Source organism: Pogoniulus pusillus, chromosome 35 (genome assembly GCF_015220805.1).
Source record: "Pogoniulus pusillus isolate bPogPus1 chromosome 35, bPogPus1.pri, whole genome shotgun sequence".
Lineage (NCBI taxonomy): Eukaryota > Metazoa > Chordata > Aves > Piciformes > Lybiidae > Pogoniulus > Pogoniulus pusillus.
In genome coordinates this window covers 1448269-1471989 of record NC_087298.1, presented here as the reverse complement: position 1 = coordinate 1471989, position 23721 = coordinate 1448269, and the positions used below count along the sequence as shown (strand labels likewise).

At 60.7% G+C, this 23721-nt stretch overlaps 3 protein-coding genes across 4 annotated transcripts; all 3 read right to left on the bottom strand.

Moving 5' to 3' along the window:
* Positions 1 to 768: 768 nt before the first annotated feature.
* Positions 769 to 2059, bottom strand: HDHD3 (haloacid dehalogenase like hydrolase domain containing 3). Its single transcript, XM_064170922.1, has one exon. The coding sequence runs from the start codon at positions 2057 to 2059 to the stop codon at positions 1343 to 1345; it is 717 nt and encodes a 238-aa protein (XP_064026992.1). The 3' UTR covers positions 769 to 1342.
* A 1079-nt stretch (positions 2060 to 3138) lies between these two features.
* Positions 3139 to 16030, bottom strand: ALAD (aminolevulinate dehydratase). Of its 2 annotated transcripts, none has more exons than XM_064170919.1 (12): positions 15961 to 16030; positions 10149 to 10296; positions 9931 to 9981; positions 8432 to 8528; positions 7965 to 8100; positions 7125 to 7208; positions 6810 to 6898; positions 5939 to 5994; positions 5179 to 5266; positions 3635 to 3721; positions 3346 to 3475; positions 3139 to 3246 (listed from the first exon to the last, which is right to left on the bottom strand). In XM_064170919.1, the coding sequence occupies exons 2-12, from the start codon at positions 10259 to 10261 to the stop codon at positions 3155 to 3157; spliced, it is 1023 nt and encodes a 340-aa protein (XP_064026989.1). In that variant the 5' UTR covers positions 10262 to 10296; positions 15961 to 16030; the 3' UTR covers positions 3139 to 3154. The 2 variants fall into 2 exon arrangements, with proteins under 2 accessions (XP_064026989.1, XP_064026990.1); XM_064170920.1 differs by lacking the exon at positions 15961 to 16030 and adding an exon at positions 15418 to 15540.
* Positions 16031 to 17492: 1462 nt separating this feature from the next.
* Positions 17493 to 22938, bottom strand: POLE3 (DNA polymerase epsilon 3, accessory subunit). The gene is made up of 4 exons (XM_064171189.1): positions 22724 to 22938; positions 21674 to 21759; positions 19486 to 19604; positions 17493 to 19003 (listed from the first exon to the last, which is right to left on the bottom strand). The coding sequence occupies exons 1-4, from the start codon at positions 22787 to 22789 to the stop codon at positions 18843 to 18845; spliced, it is 432 nt and encodes a 143-aa protein (XP_064027259.1). The 5' UTR covers positions 22790 to 22938; the 3' UTR covers positions 17493 to 18842.
* Positions 22939 to 23721: the final 783 nt, after the last annotated feature.

Below are 23721 nucleotides of genomic sequence, written 5' to 3'. Positions count from 1 at the left end.
GCCTCTGTTCTTCACGTCCTCTACAGCAGCTTTCCTCTCCTGGCGGCTACACCCACCCTGCGTCTGCTGGGGCAAAGGCTCGGGGTCACACCTGGCTCTGCCAGCTGCTCTTAGGTGAACCATTTCATTCTGCCCCCTGAGCAAAGGCAGTTTTCCAGTGGGCACTGGAAAACTGGAGAAATGGCAGGGAGAGGAGGTGCAGGGAAAGGGGTGTCACTGGGACACTGCTGGAGACACACTTGTGAGAAGAGCTGTGCTGAGCCAGAGCAGGGGCAGTGCCAGGGGGATGATGCTCGTGGGAGACCCACACTAGGGCAGAGGCTTCCCTGAGGGGCTGCTGACAATGGAATGGCCCAGGTGAAGAGCAGAGTAAGAAGCAAGGAGCAGCAAAAAGAAACCAACCTGACCTGCTCCTTGTCCTGCCAAAGGACACCGTCAAGGACACCAAAGGTGGTGGAGGGTTTGAGTGCAACATGGAAATGGTCTCAAATTGCCCCAAGGGAGCTTTAGGTTGGACATGAGGAACAATTTCTTCCCCAAAAGGGTTGTCACAGGCTGCCCAGGGCAGTGGTGGAGTCCCCACCCCTGGAGGGGTTTCAAAGCTGTGTAGATGTGGTGCTGAGGGCCAGGTTTGACAGTGCTGGGTTAAGGGTTGGACTCGTCGATCTGAAAGGTCTTTTCCAACCTGAATGATTCTATAGCAGAAACACTGGGAGCAGGGAGGATGGAGAGGTGGAGTGGGCTGAAGATAAGCCAAGAAGAAGGGCAGCTGTTTAAAATCTGTCTTTATTTCATAATAATAAGTAAAGTTTGCTAATTAGCAGTATTAGTTAAGTGGAACTGCCCACCTCTAGACCAGTCTGCCTGCAGCAAGACGCCTGCAGCTGCCTCCTGCCACAGCTGGAGAAGGGGATGCTGCTGAGATGGCAAACCTGGGGCATGCAGGGCCTGTGTGCAGGTCTCCTGGGTGCTCTCTGTGAGCAGATCTTCCCTAGAGCAGGACCAGCCCCAGCCCTGATGGGGAATGTTTGAGTTTCTTCCTGAGGCGACCAAGAAAGGCTAAACCTCAAGGTACGTCCCCAGCCCTCCTGCCAGAAGGAGCCTTCACCCAGTGCCAGCTGCATTAGGGGCAGAGAGCAGCACTGACCCTCTCCCATGGTGTTCTTAGAGCTCTGACGCTGAGTGCCAGGTAACATTTTAATTGCCTCACCACCCTCCTGCTCCAGCGGCAGCAGCGTTCCAAAGGCTCTCATTGCCTTTCCCTGCTCAGTCAGCAGCAAGAAATCCCTCCCAGGACCAGCTGACGGCGCAGCAGCAGTGCTGCTGCCCCTGCACCACGCAGCTACACCTTCTCAATACGAGCCAGGAGGTGGCCGAGCGTGGGCAGGACATGCTCGGGGGGCACCTCTGGCTGCTCACCCTGCTGGGCAACGCGGAGCAGGAAGCTGTGCATGCCCAGGGCCCGGGCTGCCAGGTAATCCCGGGCGTAGTCGTCCCCGATGTGAGCTGCCTGCCCCGGCGGCACCCCGGCGAGGCTCAGGGCCTGCTGGAAGATCCTCCCGTCCGGCTTGGCAAAGCCTGTGGCCTCTGAGGTGAGGACGAAGTCAAAGTAGTGCCGCAGGTGGCACTGGCAGAGGATGGTTTCCAGCCTCTGGTCGAAGTTGGAGACGACTGCCATGCGGAAGCCCCGCTGCTGGCACCGGCTCAGCGTCTGGCTGGCGCCCGGCAGCAGCTCCCAGTTGTCGGCGCTGCAGAAGTCGTCGTAGAGCTTCTCTGCCATCGCCGCTAGCACTGCGCGGTCGTGCACGCCCGAGAGCACGAAGGTCTGCTGCACAACGTCCGCCCACCACTGCCGGGAGCTGAGGCCCTGGCCCCGGCCGTAGTTGGGGAAGCGCCGGCTCTGCGCTCCGTACGCCTCCCGGAACGACCGCGACAGCGCCGCCGCCGGCACCTGCAGCCCGCGGGCGCGGGCCTCGGCCGCGTAGCTGTCCCCCACGGGCTGCCGCAGCCGCAGCAGCGTGTCCTTCGCGTCCCACGTCAGCCAGCGGAGCCTAAGCATGGCTGCGGCACAGCCCGGGCTAGGGGGAACCTGCAACAGACCGGGGGGACAGCCCAGTGCTCGGCCCGGAGCCTGCGCTGCTCGGCGGCGTTGTCAGGGGGTGCGGGCAGTGGCCCACTGGTGTCAGTGCCCTTTGGTGGGGGCTCAGGCCCCCTCCGGGACAGAGAAACAGTGAGGAAGGGCAGGCCGTGAGCCGAGTCCCGTGGGGAGAAGTCTCGCAGGCTGGGACACCCTATGGGTGCTGCAGCAGAGCCCTTGCATGGGGCTCTGGGCTGCGTGGGAGGATGCGTGGGAGGGGTGCACCCGCGGTGGGTGAAGTGCGTGTGCAGCGCACAGCCGTGCCCGTGCCGCGGTGCTGGGCTGGGTGTGCAGGGCGCAGCAGGGCACGTACCCGCGGTGCTGGGGCGGGCATAAGGGGCACAGCCGGGCCCCTACCGCGGTGCTGGGGCGGGTATAAGGGGCACAGCCGGGCCCGTACCCGCGGTGCTGGGGGTGGTATAATGGGCACAGCCGGGCCCGTAGCCGCGGTGCTGGGGGGGGGGTATAAGGGGCACAGCCGGGCCCGTAGCCGCGGTGCTGGGGGGGGGTATAAGGGGCACAGCCGGGCCCGTACCGCGGTGCTGGGGGGGGGTATAAGGGGCACAGCCGGGCCCGTACCGCGGTGCTGGGGGGGGGTATAAGGGGCACAGCCGGGCCCGTACCCGCGGTGCTGGGGGGGTATAAGGGGCACAGCCGGGCCCGTGCCGCGGTACTGGGCTGGGCGTACAGGGCGCAGCAGGGCAGGTACCCGCGGTGCTGGGCGGGGTATAAGGGGCACAGCCGGGCCCGTACCCGCGGTGCTGGCGCGGGTATAAGGGGCACAGCCGGGCCCGTACCGCGGTGCTGGCGCGGGTATAAGGGGCACAGCCGGGCCCGCGGCCGCAGTGTAAGGGGCTCCGTGGGGCGCAGCAAGACTCGCCGGGCCGGGCTCCCGGTGCCCCGGGGCAGGTATCGCGGTACCGACCGCCCCCCACCCGCAGCCGCCACCCACCTGCGCCGCTCCCCGTCCGCCCCGCCCCTAACCGGGAGCCCCGCCCCTAACCGGGAGCCCCGCCCTCAGGCCCGTCCCGCCGCCGCCGCCGCCGCCGCCTCCTCCTTGAGCCAGCGCAGGAGCTGCGGCGTGAAGTAGGTGATGATGGCATCGGCCCCTGCGGAGAGAGGAGCAGCTGCAGCCGCTGCAGCCGCCGCGGCCGGGGCGAGGGCACAGGGGCGCGGGGATGGCGCAGGCCCCGGCCCCGCCGCCTCACCTGCGCGCCTGAAGGCAGTCATCGCCTCCTTCACTGCGGCCTCCAGGCTGAAGGCCCCGGCCTGGGCCCCGTGCCACAGCATGGCGAACTCTCCGGAGACGTGGTACACGGCCAGCGGGTGCGTGCGGTGCTGCGGGCAGCGGCGGGGCAGCGGTCAGCCGGCGCAGTACACTGCTCCCGGTGACCCGCACCCCCCTCCTCCCAGCAGTGCCCGCCGAGGTCACACACCCTGCCCTCCAACAGCCAGGCTGGCACAGGCTGTGCCCTTGCTGGCACGGAAGGGACTTACTCGGTCCTTGACGTCCCTCACGAGGTCCAGGTAGGGCATCCCTGGCTTCACCATCAGCATGTCTGCTCCCTCCCGCACGTCCCGGTCCTGTCGGGAGCACACAGGCGGCCCTGGCAGCTCAGGGCACAGGAGCGACTCCCAGCAAGCCTGGGCTTGGCTTTCCCCAGGCTTGAGCTGGTGGCTGATCGCCCCAGCAGGCTTTGGTGAATTAATGGCCTGGGGAGCTGTGATGGGGGAGAGCCAACACTGCTCTCACCAGACACGAGGGGCCTGGGGAGATCGGGGGGCTGCAAGGCCCTGGAACTGATCTCCCCAAGCCACAGCAGGGTATGAGCTCATCACAGGCTCCAGGACAGTCCTGGGGCCCACACTGGGGAGCAGCTCTCCTGGGAGCCTTAAGTGCCTCCTCTTTTACTTGCTTGTGGAGAGGGAATCACAGAACCCCAGCAGGGTAGGGCTGGAAGGGACCTCTGGAGAGCATCCAGTCCAAGCCTCTGCTCCAGCAGGGCACCCACAGCAGCTTGCCCAGGAGCACAATGGCCAAGGGGGGGTTGGAAGCTCTGCAGAGCAGGAGACTCCACAACCTCTCTGGGCAGCCTGCTCCAGGCCTCCAGCACCCTCACACCAAACAAGTTTCTGCTGTTCAGATGGAACCCCCTGGGTGCCAGTTTGTGCCCATTGCCCCTTGCCCTGTTGCTGGGCACCAACCTCTGGACACTCACAAAGCAGATGACCCTTGTCCTCTTTGGGCTCCCAGCACCCCTGACCTTTGTCTGCCCAAACTGCTGCACTGCAGGGTGTAAACTGCTGATTGATACCCGCCTGAACATGAGCCAGCAGTGTGCCCAGGTGGCCAAGAGAGCCAGTGGCATCCTGGCCTGCATCAGGAATGGTGTGGCCAGCAGGAGCAGGGAGGTCATTCTGCCCCTGGACTCTGCACTGGTTAGACCTCACCTTGAGTGCTGTGTTCAGTTCTGGGCCCCCCAGTTTAGGAGGGACATTGAGATGCTTGAGCGTGTCCAGAGAAGGGCAACGAGGCTGGGGAGAGGCCTTGAGCACAGCCCTACGAGGAGAGGCTGAGGGAGCTGGGATTGGTTAGCCTGGAGAAGAGGAGGCTCAGGGGTGACCTTATTGCTGTCTACAACTACCTGAGGGGAGGTTGTGGCCAGGAGGAGGTTGCTCTCTTCTCTCAGGTGGCCAGCACCAGAACAAGAGGACACAGTCTCAGGCTGTGCCAGGGGAGATTTAGGCTGGAGGTGAGGAGAAAGTTCTTCCCTGAGAGAGTCATTGGGCACTGGAATGGGCTGCCCGGGGAGGTGGTGGAGTCGCCGTCCCTGGAGCTGTCCAAGGCAGGACTGGACGTGGCACTTGGTGCCATGGTCTGGCCTTGAGCTCTGTGCTAAAGGGTTGGACTTGATGATCTGTGAGGTCTCTTCCAGCCCTGATGATACTGTGATACTGTGATGCTGTGAAATGTTTGTGCCCGGGGCACCCTGCGATGGTTCTCCAGTGCCCGCAGCCCCCCCGGCCCCAGGCTCACTCACCACAGCACGCAGGGCCAGGCCCCTGGCGCCCGGGGGCAGCTGGTAGCACCGCCGGTCCCCGAAGGCAGGCTTGGACAGGGCAGCGTCCCTGGGGTGGGCAGGGCAGAGGGCAGCGCATGAGGACCAGGATGGCTTTCGCCTTGCACGGCCTCAGGAACGCGAGGGGGAGCACCTGAGCCCCCAGCCCCGGGAAAGGGAGCTGGAGCTCTGCTGAGCTGCCCCGGGACTGCTCTGGGAAGTGTGCTGGGCCCAGGCTGTCCCCGGGGGCTGTACTTCCACACCTGCTGCCCTCTCCATGCCCTCTCCATGCCCAGGGTCTGGGGGAAATCAGCAGACATTTCCCTTTCTCTCTTTGCTGAGGCAGGTCCCTCAGGGACACCCTGCTGGGGTCAGGATGTGCCTGGGATGAGGCCTTCACCAGCTGGCTGCACCGAGGCTTGCACCTGCAGGTCCCCTTTGGGCCAGCACTGGCTCCTGCAACTCCCCTGCTCTCTGCTTGCCTTGCTGCCAGCACCCAGAGGGGTGCAGGGATGGGACAGATCACCCAAGGTGATATTCCCCCCAGCCAGCCTCTCCTAAGCAAGGTACAGGTCTCCCTTTTGCACTGGGAAGTGTGAGGGGAGCACTCCACAGCCATCAGCAGGGTTTCAGCCGTGGCCTGGGCTCTGGCCAAGGCCTGTTCTCAAGGAACTGTCATGGGGGAACATGTCCTGGCCTGGCCAGCCCCGGATGGGGACACTCCTGGCTGAGGGACACCCACCTGAAGGGCCCATAGAAGCATGAAGCAAACTTGGCACTGTAGCTCATCACCGAGACCTGCAGAGGAGAGCAGAGCCATGAGAGCCACAAGCTGGGTGCTGCGCCCTGGCACCAGGGCAGGAGCCATTCCCTCCCACCCCTCTTGTCACAGACTGGCAGGGCTTGGAAGGCTCCTCTGAAGATCACTAAGTCCAACTCCCCAGCAGAGCAGGATCACCCAGGGCAGGTCACACAGGAGGGCCTTGAAAGTCTCCAGAGATGGAGACTCCATCACCTCTGCGGGCAGCCTGCTCCGGGGCTCTGCCACCCTCACAGTAAAGAAGCTCTTCCTCGTGTTCAGATGGAACTTCCTCTGTTGAAGTTTGTGCCCATTGCCTCTTGCCCTGTCACTGGGGACCACTGAGCAGAGTCTGGCCCCATCCTCCTGCCACCCACCCCTTGGATAGTTGTAAGCATGCACAAGATCCCCCTCAGCCTCCCCTTCCCCAGGCTAAGCAGCCTCAGCCTCTCCTCACGAGAGCTGTTCCAGGGCCCTCAGCATCTCAGTGGCTCTCTGCCGGACTCACTCCAGTAGTTCTTTGTCCTTCTCAAGCTGGGGAGCCCAGAACTGGACACTGGTGAGGCCTCACCAGCACAGAGCAGTAGCATTTCCTACTCCTCCTTCCCCTGCCAGAGGCCTGGCACCTTGCTGTCCCCAGGTCCAGCCAAGGAGATTCCCTTCCTGTGTGCCCGGGGGCAGGGCAGTGCCTTTGGAACATCCTGGGCAAGGTGGGGTTTGCTTCTCCCAACGCCTGCCCAGGTCCTGTGGTGCTGCAGCCTCCTTGTGGAGGTCACTGGCACCTGTGGCACCCCCAGATGCCCACCCAGCTCACCTTGTTGCCCAGGTCACTGGAGATCAGAGCCTTCTTCATGGCCGCGATGCGCCCGTCCATCATGTCTGAGGGGGCCACGATGTGGCAGCCTGCAGGGAGGGAGCAGAGGTGGCAGGAGGCACCCCAGGCTGTAGCTGTACCCCAGCAGGATGTGACCCCAGGGCTGGTGGCTCTGCTGGGCCAGCGTGGGGAGCACAGGGGGAGCCAAAGCACTGCCAGTTGGAGCCAGGCCCAGTTTGCCTTTGGGCCCACTGGGAGCGAGAGGGCACAAGGCTTGAGGGTCAGGCTTGGGTACTGCTGCCATGAGGCTCCTACCTGCTCTGGCATAGGCCAGGGCCACTTCTGCCAGCCGCTGGCAGCTGAGCTCGTTCTGGATGGTGCCATCTTCCCGCAGGATGCCTAGGAGAGAACCCTGGGTTAGGGGAGGGTTCTCCCATCCCTACAGTGGTTCTTGCTGCATGCTCAGAGTGACAGTGGGGAACAGTCACAGAACGGCCTGGGCTGGAAGGGAGCTCCAAAGCTCATCCAGTCCAAACCCCTGCACTTGGCAGGGACATCCTCCACTGGAGCAGGTTGCTCGGAGCCCTCTGAGCCTCACCTTGAACATCTCAAATCCATCTCTGGGCAACCTGTTGCAATGTTCCAGCACCCTCATGCTGCAGAACCTGTTCCTAACATCCAACCTAAATCTACTCTTCTCCAGTTTGAAACCATTGCTCCTGATCCTGTCACCACAGGCCTCTGTAAACAGTCTCCATCCTTCTTGCAGGATGTAGGAACATGTTGAGAGCACCAAGTAAGGACCAGGAGAGCAGTGACACTGCCCTGACTGGACTGGACACAACGGGTGGGAGCTCCCAGGAAAGGAAGGTAGAGATGGAGGACACAGATGGGTACTCAGACAGACTCAGATGAGCAGGGAGTGGGTGCCTTAACCACCTCTGCCTCCCACTTCACTGTCAAAACCCAGGAGAGCTCTCCCAGGCTGAACTGCACCAGTCTTGGGGAACCAAGCCTTTGGGCAGGAGCTGGCTACACACCAGCAGCACATGGAGGCCCTCAGCAGCACATGGAGCCCTTCAGCAGCACATGGCCAACCCCTGGAGACTGCCAGTGCCATGGAAATGGCTGAAGAGCAGCCCAGGCTGTGCTCACCGCAGTGCCCGTGGGAGGTGTAAGGGCACAAGCAGACGTCACAGGCAATGAGCAGCTCTGGGAAGGTGGAGTGGATCTTCCTGATGGCCTGGATGGCAGGAGTGTCCTCTGCATCAGCAGCAGAGCCCCTCTCGTCCTGTGAGAAGGGAAATGTCTGAGCACACACAGCCGAGGGCTTCCCAGCAGCGCCTCCGCCGCTGCAGTTCCACCCGGGGACGTTTTCTGAACGCTGAGCCCCTGCTGTGGCCACCAGCGACGGAAAAGGGAATGGAGCAGCAGCCCTGAGCACTGAGTGCAGGTCTCAGTGCCACCTGCAAGAGCTCCAGGAGCTTTCTGGGTGTCACTACAGTCTCCCCTCCCCATCCTGCTCTGCGGAGCAGGGAGCCAGCACACTCAGAGACCCTGAATTGCCCCTCCTTGACCTCTCTGGCCCCACACTGCCCCTTGCCACCACGGCACACACTGACCTTGTGGACCTTGCTGGGCACCCCGAAGATGAGCACACACTTCAGGCCGTCCCTGACGAGGGGACGCAGCATCCCCTCCAGCTTGTTGACTCCATACCTGAGAAGAGCACAGTGAGGAGGCTGCCAGGCACCCAGGCCTGCAGAGCTGCTCTGTGGGGGGAGCTGTTCTGTGCCTCGGGAGCTGCTCTGTGTCTTGGGAGCTGCTCTGAGTCTTGGGAGCTGCTCTGAGTCTTGGGAGCTGCTCTGAGTCTTGGGAGCTGCTCTGTGACTTGAGAGCTGCTCTGAGTCTTGGGAGCTGCTCTGAGTCTTGGGAGCTGCTCTGTGACTTGGGAGCTGCTCTGTGTCTTGGGAGCTACTCTGAGTCTTGGGAGCTGCTCTGTGTCTTGGGAGCTGCGCTGAGTCTTGAGAGCTGCTCTGTGACTTGAGAGCTGCTCTGTGTCTTGGGAGCTGCTCTGAGTCTTGGGAGCTGCTCTGAGTCTTGGGAGCTGCTCTGAGTCTTGGGAGCTGCTCTGTGTCTTGGGAGCTGCTCTGTGTCTTGGGAGCTGCTCTGAGTCTTGGGAGCTGCGCTGAGTCTTGGGAGCTGCGCTGAGTCTTGGGAGCTGTTCTGTGACTTGAGAGCTGCTCTGAGTCTTGGGAGCTGCTCTGAGTCTTGGGAGCTGCGCTGAGTCTTGGGAGCTACTCTGTGTCTTGGGAGCTGTTCTGTGACTTGAGAGCTACTCTGAGTCTTGGGAGCTGCTCTGAGTCTTGGGAGCTGCTCTGAGTCTTGGGAGCTGCTCTGAGTCTTGGGAGCTGCTCTGAGTCTTGGGAGCTGCTCTGAGTCTTGGGAGCTGTTCTGTACTTTGGGAGCTGCTCTGTGCTTCGAGAGCTGTGACTGGAGTGATGCAGCATCCCCAAGCATCCCCAGCAAGCAGTAGCTGGAGGCACAGGGGAGGTGTTGCCTGAACGCTGGGAGGAACAATCCAGCAGCTTATCTGGGACTACAGGGGCCTTATCTCCCCAGCATGGCCACTCTGCGTGCCCTGCCCTCTGAGCCCTTATCTCAGTGTCCTTGTTGCAGATCCAGGGCCACCTCCCCCACAGGACCACCCCCTGGGGCTGCTCTGCCCACAGCCCTGCTGATGGAGCAGCACAAGACAGGAGCTGCCAGCCCAGCCAGATCGAAGGCGGGACAGGAGCCCACAGCCTGGCAGAGTTTTCCTGGCTGCTGCTGGGAACCACATTTGCTTCCAACTGCTGTGTGAGAGCTCTGGCACATCCCCAGACCCTGGCACATCCCTGCCAGTACTGGTATGTTCCCAGCATTCCCAGTATGATTCCCTCCACTCCCTTAGTAGTTGAACACTTTTGTGCTGCCTGATGCCAGGGATTCCCAAGGCAGGACTGGAGAGGACTGGAAGCATCACCCCTGGCTCATGCTCATCTCAGGCCATTCAGCAACTCTGCTTGGGCCTGGGCAATGGCAGCAGCTGGCACAGAGGCTGGTGGGGCTGGGCTCTTACCTGGCTTGTCCAGGGAGGCTGGGGATTGGCTCCACTGCATCAGGGCTGTCGCTGTGAGGGTGGATGGGACAGAGGTGTGAGGACTCGGTGTGAGAAGGAAGCTCCCAACTCAGGCTTGCCTACAGGGAACTGGAGCCTGTCCAAGAGCTTAGGGAGCGCCTAAGACAGGCAGTCTGAGCTTGGCCCACCCCTAAGCCAGGGATCCAGGGCTCACTCACGTGACAAAAATGGGGTAGATGAGGTTGGAGGCATCAAAGGTGGTTGTGGTGCACTGCCAGGAGCGCAGCACTGGGTGGAAGTAGCCACTGTGGAGAATGGAGTCTGCCTGCATCTTGGGTCTTCACCAACAGGCTGTGGAAGGAGACTCTGAAACACCAAAGTGTCCTGGTTGGCTGCTGTGATTGGCACAGGCAAGAGGGGCTGAGTTCCAGGCTGCCACTGCAGGACTGTCCCTATCCTGCCCCAGGCAGCCACAGTCTAGGCAGATCCATCCCAACCCTCCCTGGTGCTGGGTGCAGGACACACACAGCACAGCATTCCACAACCAGGGATGATGCCACCTCCCCCACAAAGCCCCCAGCCCACAGCTGACAGCCACTGGTGTCCTCCTGCAGCAGAAGCACCTTCTCAGGGCTCCACACAAGCACCCTGCTGAGGCTCCCTCTGCTTCAGCTGCTCTAGCAGTGCCAGCAGCTTTCTAGCAGCCAGGTGGGGAGGGCTTGAGTCACCTGAATTTGCTCAATCACAGAATGGTTTGGGTTGGAAGAGGCCTCAAACATCATAGAATCAACCAGGGTGGAAGAGACCTCCAAGATCATCCAGTCCAACCTAGCACCCAGCCCTGTCCAGTCAACCAGACCATGGCACTAAGTGCCCCAGCCAGGCTTTTCTTGAACACCTCCAGCCACAGAGACTCCACCACCTCCCTGGGCAGCCCACTCCAATGCCAATCACTCTCTCTGCCAACAACTTCCTCCTCACAGCCAGCCTAGACCTGCCCTGGCACAGCTTGAGACTGTGTCCCCTTGTTCTGTCCCTGGCTGCCTGGCAGCAGAGCCCAACCCCACCTGGCTACAGCCTCCCTGCAGGCAGCTGCAGACAGCAATGAGCTCTGCCCTGAGCCTCCTCTGCTGCAGGTTGCACCCCCCCAGCTCCCTCAGCCTCTCCTCATAGGGTTTGTGTTCCAGGCCCCTCCCCAGCCTTGCTGCCCTTCTCTGGACATCCAGTCCAAGCCCCTGCCCTGGGCAAGAGCACACTTCACTACCATCAGCATGCCCAGAACCCCAAACAACCTGACCTGAAATGGTTCTAGGGCTGGGGCATTTACCACCTCTCTGGGCAGCCTGGGCCAGGCTCTCCCCACCCTCAGTGTCAGACATTTCTCCCTTCTCTCCACTCTCAATCTCCAGCTTTTAGTTTCAAACCCTCAGCTGTCACCACAGGCCCTGCTCAAGAGCCTGTCCCCAGCTCTCTGATCAGCCCTTGAGGCACTGCAAGGCCACCAAAGGTCTCCCTGCAGCCTTCTCCTCTCCAGGCTGAACACCCCCAACTCCCCCAGCCTGGCCTCACAGCAGAGCCCTTCCAGCCCTGCCAGCACTGCTGTGGCCTCCTCTGGCCCTGCTCCCACACATCCCTGTCTGTGCTGAGGGCTCCAGAGCTGCCCCAGCACTGCAGGGAGGTCTCAGCAGAGCACAGCAGAGGAGCAGATTCCTCTCCCTGCCCCTGCTGCCCACTCTGCTGGGCAGATAAGCCCAGGCCAGGCTGGGGCTGCTGGGAAGTGCAGCTGTAGCAGGGCTGCCCGAGACAGCAGCTGCAGGGAGCTCTGCTGGCTGTGTGCCACTGGCACCGTGCACAGAGGTGCCAGGGTGCCCTGCCAGACAAACAGCAAAGCCCTCCTGGAGGGCACAGATTTTGTTTTGAGAGCTGAAGTCAGAGGGAGGCAGGTGGGAGGAGAGCTGGAGATGGGCTTCTGCCAAGAGCAAGTTGGATTCCTCCTCTCCACCCTGGGCTTCCCTGGGGAGACAGCAGACACAAGGATGGGACTCCTCTTGGGGCAGCATCTCTGCTGTCCTCAGTCCCATCCCAAGTGGGATTCCCCAGCAGTAATCCTCTCTGGAGAGCAGACACAGCTCAGAGCATCCCAGGGCACAGTCCAGGGTAGAAGCTCTGTCACTGGCACCCATGCCACCAGCCAGCAGTGCAGCTGGGCAGCTCCATCCTTCTGCAGAGGCTTTGGTGGGAGGTGTTCACCCATTTGTACACTCAAGACTCTTGAGACACTCTAATGCTGAGCCAAATCCTCTGTCTGAACCAGGCCACCCCTGCGTGCAGGGCACTTGTAGGGGCACCATGATCAGTCTAGGGCTGGAGCTGAGTCTCTCACACCCCTGGCAGTCACCTCTGCTGGGCATGGGGGGGAAAGGCACCTCCTGGCTGCTACAAACACCATTGAAAACTCGGGTGGGGCTTGGGGGGTGCTCAGAGCAGCTGACTGGCACACTGGCAGTGTCACAGCATCACTTGACAGGGCATTTTTAGCCCTGGAACAATGTCACCACAGCCCTTAGTGGCAGGGAAGGGGACAGCCATTGGGTAAAATGGGGTTGGCAGCTCCAGGCAGGGCTCCAGGCAGGGCTCCGGGCAGGGCTCTGGGCAGGGCTCTGGGCATGGCTCCGGGCAGGGCTCCGGGCAGGCATCGATGGAGAACAAAGGGCTCAGTGAACCAGCTCCACCTCGAGAATCCAAACCAAGGCCTTAAGCTGCTAATCCCCCAGGAGGAAGGGGAGGAGGGAAGGGGTGGGTGCAGAGGCACCTGGCACTGTGTGGGACAGATAGAGGCCACAGCTCCAGACTCTGTGCCCCCGGGGAAGCAGCAGATGGGCACCCCTCGGAGTTGCAGAGCCAAGATAAAGGCAGGGCTGGGTGGGCCCAGGGGAGCACTCCCCTGTGCAAAGCCTGGGGAGCCTCTCCAGCCCTACGTGCAGCAGCTGCAACCAGCCCCAGGCTCCTCTCACCCCCAGAGCACACCAGGCTGGACGTGGCCACCAGGGCCCTACAGCCACAGCTGCCCCACAGCTGCCCCACAGCTGGGGCATGCAGAGCACAGGCTGCGAGAGCTGTGACAAGGGGACCTTGCAGCACACAGGTGACAGGGGGACCTTGCAGCACAGCCCCAGAGCACACAGGTGACAAGGAGACCTTGCAGCACAGCCCCAGAGCACACAGGTGACAAGGGGACCTTGCAGCACAGCCCCAGAGCACACAGGTGACAAGGGGACCTTGCAGCACAGCCCCAGAGCACACAGGTGACAAGGAGACCTTGCAGCACAGCCCCAGAGCACACAGGTGACAAGGGGACCTTGCAGCACAGCCCCAGAGCACACAGGTGACAGGGGACCTTGCAGCACAGCCCCAGAGCACATAGGTGACAAGGGGACCTTGCAGCACAGCCCCAGAGCACACAGGTGGCAGGGGGACCTTGCAGCACAGCCCCAGAGCACACAGGTGACAGGGGGACCTTGCAGCACAGCCCCAGAGCACACAGGTGACAGGGGGACCTTGCAGCACAGCCCCAGAGCACACAGGTGACAGGGGACCTTGCAGCACAGCCCCAGAGCACACAGGTGACAAGGGGGACCTTGCAGCACAGCCCCAGAGCACACAGGTGACAGGGGGACCTTGCAGCACAGCCCCAGAGCACACAGGTGACAAGGGGACCTTGCACTGGAGCCCCAGAGCACACAGGTGACAGGAGGACCTTGCACTGGAGCCCCAGAGCACACAGGTGAGAGGGGGACCTTGCAGCACAGCCCCAGAGCACACAGAAGGCAGGGGGACCTTGCAGCACAGCCCCAGAGCACACAGGTGACAGGGGGACCTTGCAGCACAGCCCCAGAGCACACAGGTGACAGGGGGACCTTGCAGCACAGCCCCAGAGCACACAGGTGACAGGGGGACCTTGCAGCACAGCCCCAGAGCACACAGGTGACAAGGGGACCTTGCAGCACAGCCCCAGAGCACACAGGTGACAGGGGACCTTGCAGCACAGCCCCAGAGCACACAGGTGACAGGGGGACCTTGCAGCACAGCCCCAGAGCACACAGGTGACAAGGGGACCTTGCAGCACAGCCCCAGAGCACACAGAAGGCAGGGGGACCTTGCAGCACAGCCCCAGAGCACACAGGTGACAGGGGGACCTTGCAGCACAGCCCCAGAGCACACAGGTGACAGGGGGACCTTGCAGCACAGCCCCAGAGCACACAGGTGACAGGGGGGACCTTGCAGCACAGCCCCAGAGCACACAGGTGACAAGGGGACCTTGCAGCACAGCCCCAGAGCACACAGGTGACAGGGGACCTTGCAGCACAGCCCCAGAGCACACAGGTGACAGGGGGACCTTGCAGCACAGCCCCAGAGCACACAGGCGACAGGGGGACCTTGCAGCACAGCCCCAGAGCACACAGGTGACAGGGGACCTTGCACTGGAGCCCCAGAGCACACAGGTGACAGGGGGACCTTGCACTGGAGCCCCAGAGCACACAGGTGACAGGGGGACCTTGCAGCACAGCCCCAGAGCACACAGGTGACAAGGGGACCTTGCAGCACAGCCCCAGAGCACACAGGTGCACAGACTGCACCTCAAAGGGCATCTCGTCCTTGCAGGCAGCAGGGACACCCCCACCCACAGCAGGCTGATCAGGGACGCAGCAAGTCTCACCTCGAACGTCTCCAGGGATGGGGTCTCCACTGTGCAGCCTGTGCCAGCCTCTCCCCACCCTCACTGTGCACAGCTCCCTCCTGATGTCCAACCTAGCCCTGCCCTGCTGCACCTCCAAACCACTGCCCTCAGCCTGTCCCCACAGCCCCTCTGAGCAGTCCCTCCCCAGCCTGCTGCAGGTCTCCTCCCGATGCTGCAGGGCAGCTCTGAGGTCTCCCTGGAGCCTTCTCTCCTCCAGGCCGAGCTGCTCCAGTTCTGTCAGTCAGTCCCCGCGGCAGAGCTGCTCCAGCGCCTGGGGCTGGGCTGCTGTCCCCGGGATCCCCGCAGGGCTCCTGCTGGAGCTTCCTTCTCCACCTCCAAGGCCCAAGCTGTCCTCCCTGAGCCCCTTGCTTCCCGCACACCGGAGCCTCAGCCCTGCCCAGCCACCGGCCCTGGCACGGAGTGGCTTCACCTTTGCTCCTCCATGCCAACATTGCTCAGCCCAACCCACGGCACCCAAACCCTGCCCCCTCAGCCTGCCCATGCCCTGGGGGCTTCGGTACGATCGAGGGGGAGCAGAGAGGCTCGCAGGGGCTGCTGTCCCTTCAGACGGGCACAGACGAGGCACAGCTGGTGGCCAGGCTGCAGCCAGGCACAGCCCATGCCAAGATCAGCTGCCAAGGGCTGCTTCAGCTGCCGGCTCACCACCACCCTGCCCTGGGAAGCTGCTTCCCAGCGTTCTGGGACATGGAAGGGGACACAGTCCCACCCCGTGGGACACGGCATGGCACCTGGGGACACGGCTTAAGGCCCACGGTGGTCTGAAGGTGATGGTTGGCCTCGATGACGGCAGAGGCTTCTCCAGCTCAAACAGTTCTGTGGCTCTGTGACCATGGCCCTGGAGACCCCCAGGCTGCCCAGATGGCAGAGCTGCCGAGGAAAACAACCCCCCCCAGGGATACAGCAGAGCTGTAATTAACAGCGCCTTAATTAGCCATCATTAACCGAGCTCAGGAGGTCACGGAAGAGTTCATCTTCCGGCTGGGATCTGGGAAAGGGGCTGGCTGCTGCGGGTGGGAAAAGAAGGGGCTCAGCGCTGCTCGGTGCCAGCCTTGCCACGGTAACCGAACACAGACCCGGGGCTGTCCTTGCCGTGCTACCGAGGGCTGCCCTTCCTCCTTCCCTGCCCCAGTTCCCGGACCCTGGAGTCATCCCGATCTTCCGGGAAGCTCCTACGGAAAGCCGGGGTCGGGCACCGGGGTGGGACCGGAGGCAAGGCGTTGGCCCCGGTTCTGCTCCCCTCTCGGTTCCCGACCCCGGCCCCCGGCACTCACCGCCCGCCGCGTCCCTCTGCTCCGGGCCCTGGTGATTTACATAGCCCCGCCCCCTCATTAACATAACCGCGCCCGCCCAGGGACGGAGGCGGGAAGTCTCGCGCGGCGCAGCGCGGGAACGGGCAGGAGGCGGCGGAGGGGGTGGGGAAGATGAGAGGGCGGCTTGTGGGGTGCGCGAACCCGGAGGAGGGGTTTGGGAGGCTGTTGGGGCTGGAGCGGAGATGGGGAGGTTGGAGGAGCGCTTTGGGGTGCTGCGGGGCCGTGCAATTCAGTTTAGGGGTGCTGTAGAGGGACCTAGAGTCAGGTTTTGAGGTGCTGAGAGGGCGTGGAGCAGGGATGGGGGTGTTGGAGGGAGCTGGAGCAAGGTTTTGGGGTGCTGAGGGTGTTAGGAGGGTGTTTTTGCGCTGCTCAGAAGATGGGGGTGCAGGGAATTGGCTGCAGCATGGTGTTGAGGTGCTGGGAGCAGGCTGGGGCAGGGCATTGGGATGCTGGGAGAGCATGCAGTCCGGTTTTGGGGTGCATCTCACGGGGACGTGAAGCCAGGTTTTGAAGTGCTGGAGGGTCACACAGATGGGGTTTTGGTTGCTGAAGGGTATGGGGCACAGCTTTGGGGTGCTAGAGGTGCACAGACAACAGCTGGGGGTGATGGAAGAGCACTGGAGCAGGGCCAGGAGGCATGGAGCAGGGTTTTGGGGTATGAGGTGGGGCAGGAGGCAGACTTTGGGGTGCTGTGGGGCCATACAGCTGGGTTTTGGTGCACTGCATGGGGACTTGGAGCCAGGTTTTGGGGTGCTGGGGGACTGGAGCAGTGCTTTTGAGTAGTGGAGGATATGGGGCAGGGCTCTGGGAGTGCTGCCAGGTTGGGGGCAGCTGGAGCCCCACTGCAGGCCTGGTGGCACAGTGTGCCCTTGGCACTGGCAGGAGATACAGATGGGGTTTGTCACCTGGGGCTCTGCAGCACCCACACCTCGGTTCCTTGGCCTGCTGCGGCACACAAACCCCAGCCCTGAGCCCCACTCCTCCAGGAACTGGAAATTACGGAATCTGAGACTGGTTTGGGTTGAAGAGACCTTTAAAGGCCATTTAGTCACTCCCCCTGCAGGCATCTGCAGCTGGAGCAGGTTGCTCAGAGTCCTGGAATAGTTCTAGGAATGGGGCATCTGCCACCTCCCTGGGCAACCTGGGCCAGGCTCCCCCACCCTCAGTCTCAAACATTTCTCCCTTCTCTCCAGCCTCAATCTCCCTCTTCCAGTTTCAAGCCATTATCCTTTCTCTTGTCCCAACAGCCCCTACTCTGTCCCCAGCCTGTTTGGCCTCCTTCAAGCACCACAGGGTCTCTTCTCCAGGCTGAGCAACCCCAGCTCTCCAGTTCTTGCCTGTCTCCTTGCTCTCCTCACACAAAGGCTGGATTGCAGCTGCCTCCAGCCTCATTTTGCCATCAGCTGCTCCATAAACATCTTCTGGTGAAGTTTCCACCGTGGCTGCACACTCAAGACATGTGCCCAGGCAACCACAATCAGCAAAAGACTCCATTTCTGTACAAAAAATCTGCCTTTTATTTAGATACTGTTCCCATCCCAAATGTGCACCCCAGATATGTACCAGAAGAGGAAAAAGAGAAGAGGAAGAGCTAGGAGGAGGCTTTTTAGTTACTGGGAGCCTCAGGCAGCCTGTTGGCACCTTGGTCTTTTCATCTGTCACTGACTGCACACCACAAATATTAGTCAGCAGAAGGTTTCTGTTGATTCAGCTCCTTCCAGGAGCTGGGCTGCTGTGTGGGAAAAGCTGCAAGAGGAGGAGGGCAGGGCAGCAAGGTTTTGGTTAACAAAGGGCCATGGTAAAACTGCGCAGCAGCCAGACTTGTGGGGCTTACTGAAATGGCCCCAAAGCTCTCCTCAGGATTCCTTTGCCAGCCCTTGGTTAAGCTCAGAGTTAGGTGTTCAGTGTTACAAAAGATCAAACACTAAAGCATTTTTCCCCACCAAGGGAGCTTAGCTAATAGATACTTCCTCAGAGAAGAGAAAGGGAAGGCATCAGAACCACCAGTTCAAGTATAACAGAACAAACTGAGCCAGCCCTAGGAACACAAACAGCTGCTTTCAGCCCAACCTTCTGGCAGCAGCCATTCTGCAAACCAGGAGTCTGAGGCTGGCCCTATGAAGGAGCCTCCCCTCATCATCAACCTCTTGGGGCCTGCCTACCTCTCTGGAATGACTGTCAGAGGCCAAAGAAGGACCTCTCATGCCTTTCAAGACACACACCAAGCTCTATGGGTATCTAATTTACATCCAGTGCTGCGATCTTCCTCACTTAGGTTGACTTGGGCAAGAGTCAGCCAAGCAGCCCACAGCTCCTCGTACAGCTGCACACAGCTGGCATGGCTGAAGGACATAGGATGACTGTCACAGCTGGAGCAGGAAGAGAAGGCACAGCCAGAATGCAAGAAAACAAAGTAAAACCCCAAATCACTTGGATTAAAAGCTTCAGTGTTCAGCTTCCCAGCCTGCCAACACCATCGTGTAGGTTCTAAACCCCAGAGGGTTAATAATGATGTTGGATCCAGCTCGTGACTCGGTTTAAGGAGCTTGTTCCAGTTTCTCTTCTGGCTGCTTCTGTACTGAGCACCTGATGGTTCTTCCTCTCTCTTTCACAGCCAACCCAGTATAAAAAGCCCAGACTGCCCAGAAGCAGTGGCAAGCCCTGTGAGCTGGGAGGACACCTTCCTCCAGGAGAGTGTGAGCAGAAGTCCTCTATGTACAGGTCAAAGCCAAAAAGGCTGCGGAGGCACAGCCTGAAGCTCTACTGGAAAGATGAGGGAACACAGCAAGGCTCATTTACAGCTCTCCAAACAACACCCAGCCCCTCTGCATGCCTCAGCAGGCTCAGTTGTCCACCTCCTCCTCATCATTTTGCTCTTCCTCCTCCATCCTCTCGTCGTCATCATCATTCTCCTCCTCTCGGCTCTTATCTTGCTCCTCTGAGTCTGTCTTCTTGTCCTTATCTTTTCTCGCTTCTTTCTTCCCTTTCTGCTCACGTCTGTAAACTACAAAAGACAAAGAGAGGGCACTGACAAACTGCCAGCTGGTGTCTCCATGGCAGGAACAGGACAGTGGCTGAAGTCCAAGGTCCACTGGCTCTCCAGGCTTACAAGGGAGCAGTGAACTCAGAGAGCAACAACTCACCCTATTGTCTGAGCTGTGCTGAGCAGCTCCATGGGAAATCAGGTTAAGTTTCAGCAGAAAACTGCTGAAAAGGACGCAGGAGTTGGCATTAGAGGCAGCACCCAGGGCCTTCCTTAAACATGCTAGGGGGGTGAGAGCAGGTGAGACTTTCCCAATTCCTCCTCAGTTTCCCAATCCTCAATGTTATCCCAGGCCCGTTAAGGTGCACATTATTTATTCCCCAGGCAAACTGCAGTGTAGGAGGCTGGGCAAAGAGAAGAGAAACAAGACAGGCAAGTAAGTGTTGCTTGTCCAGTGCTGGAGGTGCTCACTAGGCTCCCTGGACATGAAGTGTGGATGATACCTTCCAGTGACTCCTTCAGAGGGGCTACGAATCTCTGGAACTCCATCTCCTCCATGGCAGAGAGGACATCGCCAGCGTTCAGCGTCTTCCTCTTCCCCTTCATGGCAAAGTTATTTGCACTGGGCAAAAAAGAAGGAGGAAAGGAGAGTTACTTGGGAGCTGTCAGCAGTTTAGGCTTCTTTGGTAAGGTATAAACAGCTTGAGGGGAAAAAAAAGCCATCTCCTAAACTTCTGAGAGGTTTAAATCGCCAGGAAGTGATTGACTCACTGCAAGACAGACACTGAGGGGCTGCAGTGGGTCCAGAGAAAGGCAACAAAGCTGGGGAAGGGTCTGGAGAACAGGGCTGGGGAGGAGCAGCTGAGGGTTGTTTAGTCTGCAGGAGGCTGAGAGGAGACCTCGTTGCTCTCTACAGCTCCCTAGGAGGAGGCTGAAGCAGAGCAGGGATTGGTCTCTTCTCCCAAGGAACAAGTGATAGGACAAAGACTGCTCTGCTCTGTAGAGGGCTGCCTGCAGCTGCTGCTCCTCTGGGAACCACCTGGAGAGGAGATGCCAGGCAGGTGCTCCCCAGCAGGCCTGGCACTGTGTGCCCACAGTAACAATTTTCTCCACCTTTATGGACTCTGCCATGTGCTCCAAGCCCAAGAAGAGACAAAATGTGCTCACTGCCATCTTTTGACCAGGAACTGGAAAAGGCTTTTCACTGAAAGGGTTCTCAGACACTGGCTCAGGCTGCCCAGGGAGGTGGTGGAGTCCCCATCTCTGGAGGGGTTTAAAAGCCTTGCAGATGTGGTGCTTGGGGGATATGTCTTGGCAGAGACATAGCTGGATCTTGAAGGTCTTTTCCAAGCTCAGTGATTCTATGACAAGTGACAGACATGGCACTGTGGGACATGGTTTAATGGCCAAGGTGGTGTTGCTGATCTTGAAGGGCTTTTCTAACTGAAACAATTCCACTACTCTATTAGAAGAGGGAACAGCCTCAAGTTGAGCATGAGGAGGTTTAGGCTGGACATTAAAGAGACTTCTTCACTGAAGGGATTCCCAAACAGTGGAACTGGTTGAACCCCCATCCTTGGAGGGGTTTTAAAGACACAGAGATGTGGTGCTGAGGGCATGTGTTAGCACCAGCCTTGGCAGAGGTAGAGAATGGTTGGACTCAGTGATCTTAAAAAGGTCTTTTCCAACCAAAATGATTCTCTGATTCTACCAGCAGCAGCTTAAGATACCTTACTGCTCACACTGGCTCTTGCTGCTGCTTTCCCATATTAGTCTTCTGCCTGCCTGGACCTATTCTGAACTGGGGGAGAAGGAGAAAATCTGACTGTTGGCTGTGTCAACCCCACAGAGCCATGTGAGGACATAACCCCAGCACAGTGACTGCCTGCCTGGCATACGCTGAGCTATCCAGGACATACCCACCCCAAAGACATTCCAGGATCCTCTGTGACCAGCTCCAAGGCTGACTCAAGCTTGGCTCAGCCTTGCCCTAGGTGGTGAGAGGCCTGGAATGTGAGCAGAGTGCTCCTGCCTTGCCAGCAAAGCCCACACAGACATTTTCTAAGACCAATGGCAGTTTGGGACCTCTCTTGTCCCCAGTGGGGTTGGGACATCTCTGTGTAGAGCCAAGCTGCCTTCCTCACAGGATAAGGGCAGCTCAAATCCAGCTGTAGCTGCCTGGCCTACACTAAGGGTTGTTTTATTTCTCCACAGAACACACAGGTCTTGTGAGGAGAGGCTGAGGGAACTGGGGTTGTTCAGCATGGAGAAAAGGAGGCTGAGGGGAGACTTTTGGGCTCTCCAGCTCACTGAAAGGAGGCAGGACCCAGGTGGTGGTTGGTCTCTCCTCCCAAGGAGCAGAAGTGACAGGATGAGAGGAAGTGGCTGCAGGGGAGGTGTAAGTTTGGCTTTAGAAGAAACTTCTTCACTGAAAGGGCTGTCAAAGACTGGCACAGGCTGCCCAGCAAAGTGCCTAAATGCCCATCCCTGGAGGTGTTTCAGAGAGGCAGAGATGTGGTGCCAAGGGCCACGGTTTAGCACCAGCCTTGGCAGAGTTAGCGATTGGACTCAACGATCCTAAAGGTCTCTTGTCAACGAAAACAACACAATATGGAAGCAAACACTGGCAAAAGACATCTTCAGACCCAGCCAGCAGAGCTGCACTGGGTACCACCTGCAACCAACTCTTACCATGAGGTGGCATAAAGCACAAAGACACTTGCTGCCCGGGATATGGCACTCCGAGCCTCTTTGGAGATATTCACCCCATCAGGAAGCTGAAAAACAAATCCAACCTCGATCAGCTGCTGCCAGAAGCATAACTTAACCTTGGCTAGCTGAGGTGTCAGCTCTGTTACAGCATTCAGGGAGGCTCAGCACAACTGGAAGGGTTGGAGAACCTCCTCCGTGGGGGCAGTTGGGGCTGTTCAGCGTGGAGAAGAGAAGGCTGCAGGGAGACTTTAAGAGCTGCTTCCCTGAACGGGCTCCAGGATGGCTGGGAATGATAGGATGAGGGATAATGGCTTGGAGCTGGGAGAGAGGAGAGTGGAGATGCTGTTGAGAGTGAGGGTGGTGAGACACTGGCACAGGTTGAGGGTGGTGAGACACTGGCACAGGTTTCCCAGGGAGGTTGTGGAGCACAGAAGCACCCAACGTGATCTTCGATCACGTTGGGTGCTTCTGTGCTCCACAACCTCCCTGACCAGGCTGAACGAGACCTTGAGCAAGCTGTGCTGATGGGAGGTGTCCCTGCCTACGGATCTGGATGGTCTTTAAGGTCCCTTCCAAGCTAAACCCTTCTGTGATGCCACGAAACCAAACGCGGATCTCAGGTCCTGCCGGAGCTGCTGTGACAGTAGCTGAGAAGCAGCCGCAGTTTGTTCTCCCAACCCGAGAAGCTACACAGGAGCCAAGGGACTCCTGCAGCAGGTCTGGCCGCCGCCTCTGGACAACTCATCCCATCGCTATGGCACTCCTCACACGTTTTCGCGGCACCCTAACACCCACACCGGGGACACATCTCGGACACCACGACAGGGGCCGGCAGCCGCCGCCGCCGCCACCGCCACCGCCGCCGTCCCGGGCTCCTTCTGGGGCAACCAAACGGCTGAAAGCGAACCTTTGCGGGGGCAGCTCGGCCAGAGCCGCTCGGCGCTCCCAGGACCCCGCACCCCGTGGCCGTTAACCCCCGCCCCGGATCGCGCCCAGCCGCCGCGGCGGAGGCCCCGGGCCGGCACCCACCGCCTCCTTGATGATGCGGGTGATGACGGCGTTGGGCAGGTTCAGGTCCTCCGGTCTCTCGGCCATCCTGGGCCACCTGCGAGGCAGAGCGGAGCGTCCCGGGCCGCGAGGGTGGCGGAGGGGAAGGAGCCCGAGAGCAGCGGCAGGCCCCGGGCGCGCAGTGCCAGCCGCGGGCGCAGCGCACCCCGCAGCGCTCGGCCCGTCCCGGCGGGCACCGCGGCCCTCCCGGCAGCCACCGCGGCGGCGGGAACGCGGCGGGGCCCGGGCGGGAGGGAGGGCGGCGCCGGCGGAGCCCCGAGCGGGACGGACGGAGGGAGGGAGGGAGGGCGGCGCCGGCGGAGCCCCGAGCGGGAGGGAGGGAGGGCGGCGCCGGCGGAGCCCCGAGCGGGCGGGAGGGAGGGCGGCGGCGGCGGAGCCCCGAGCGGGAGGGAGGGAGGGCGGCGCCGGCGGAGCCCCGGCCAGGTGCCCGCTGCGGTGTGCAGCGGCTGGGAGCGGCGCCTGGAGGGTGTGGGAGGAGAGCAGGCGGAGATCGGGCACCGTCTGCGTGCGCAGCCAGAGCTGAGAGGCCTGCGGGGAGGGCGGGAGGGTGAGGGAGTTCCTCGGGTGTGAGGGAGTGGCAGGAGTGGGGGAATGGAGCAAAGCTGGAGGTAGGGAGAGTGAGGCTGGAGGTGAGGAGGAAGTTCCTGAGCAGGAGAGTGGTGAGAGGCTGGAATGGGTTGCCCAGGGAGGTGGTTGAGGCCCCATGGCTGGAGGTGTTTGAGGCCAGGCTGGCTGAGGCTGTGTGCAGCCTGCCCTAGGGTAGGGTGTCCCTGGCCATGGCAGGGGGGGTGGAACTGGCTGCTCCTTGTGGTCCCTTCCAACCCTGCCTGATTCTATGCCCTCAGTGTGGTTTCTAGCTGATTCCACACATCCTCCCTCCTAGCTGCTGGGGTTGTTTCTCTTCCCCAGGTCCCTGGTAATGAGGGGAAGTCTGAGCCCCCTGCAGCCTTTGCTCTGTA

Bases quoted from the DNA above. Each gene is read 5' to 3' on its own strand.
- HDHD3 (XM_064170922.1), bottom strand. From the start codon at position 2,059: ATGCTTAGGCTCCGCTGGCTGACGTGGGACGCGAAGGACACGCTGCTG.
- ALAD (XM_064170919.1), bottom strand. From the start codon at position 10,261: ATGCAGGCAGACTCCATTCTCCACAGTGGCTACTTCCACCCAGTGCTG. The intron at 7,209-7,964 runs GTGAGCACAGCC...GTTCTCTCCTAG, and splicing joins CACCTCCCACGGGCACTGCG to GCATCCTGCGGGAAGATGGC. The intron at 5,995-6,809 runs GTGAGCTGGGTG...TCTCCTCTGCAG, and splicing joins CCAGTGACCTGGGCAACAAG to GTCTCGGTGATGAGCTACAG.
- POLE3 (XM_064171189.1), bottom strand. From the start codon at position 22,789: ATGGCCGAGAGACCGGAGGACCTGAACCTGCCCAACGCCGTCATCACC. The intron at 19,605-21,673 runs GTAAGAGTTGGT...TTTTTTGCCCAG, and splicing joins GTGCTTTATGCCACCTCATG to TGCAAATAACTTTGCCATGA. The intron at 19,004-19,485 runs GTATCATCCACA...TGTCTTTTGTAG, and splicing joins TCTGAAGGAGTCACTGGAAG to TTTACAGACGTGAGCAGAAA.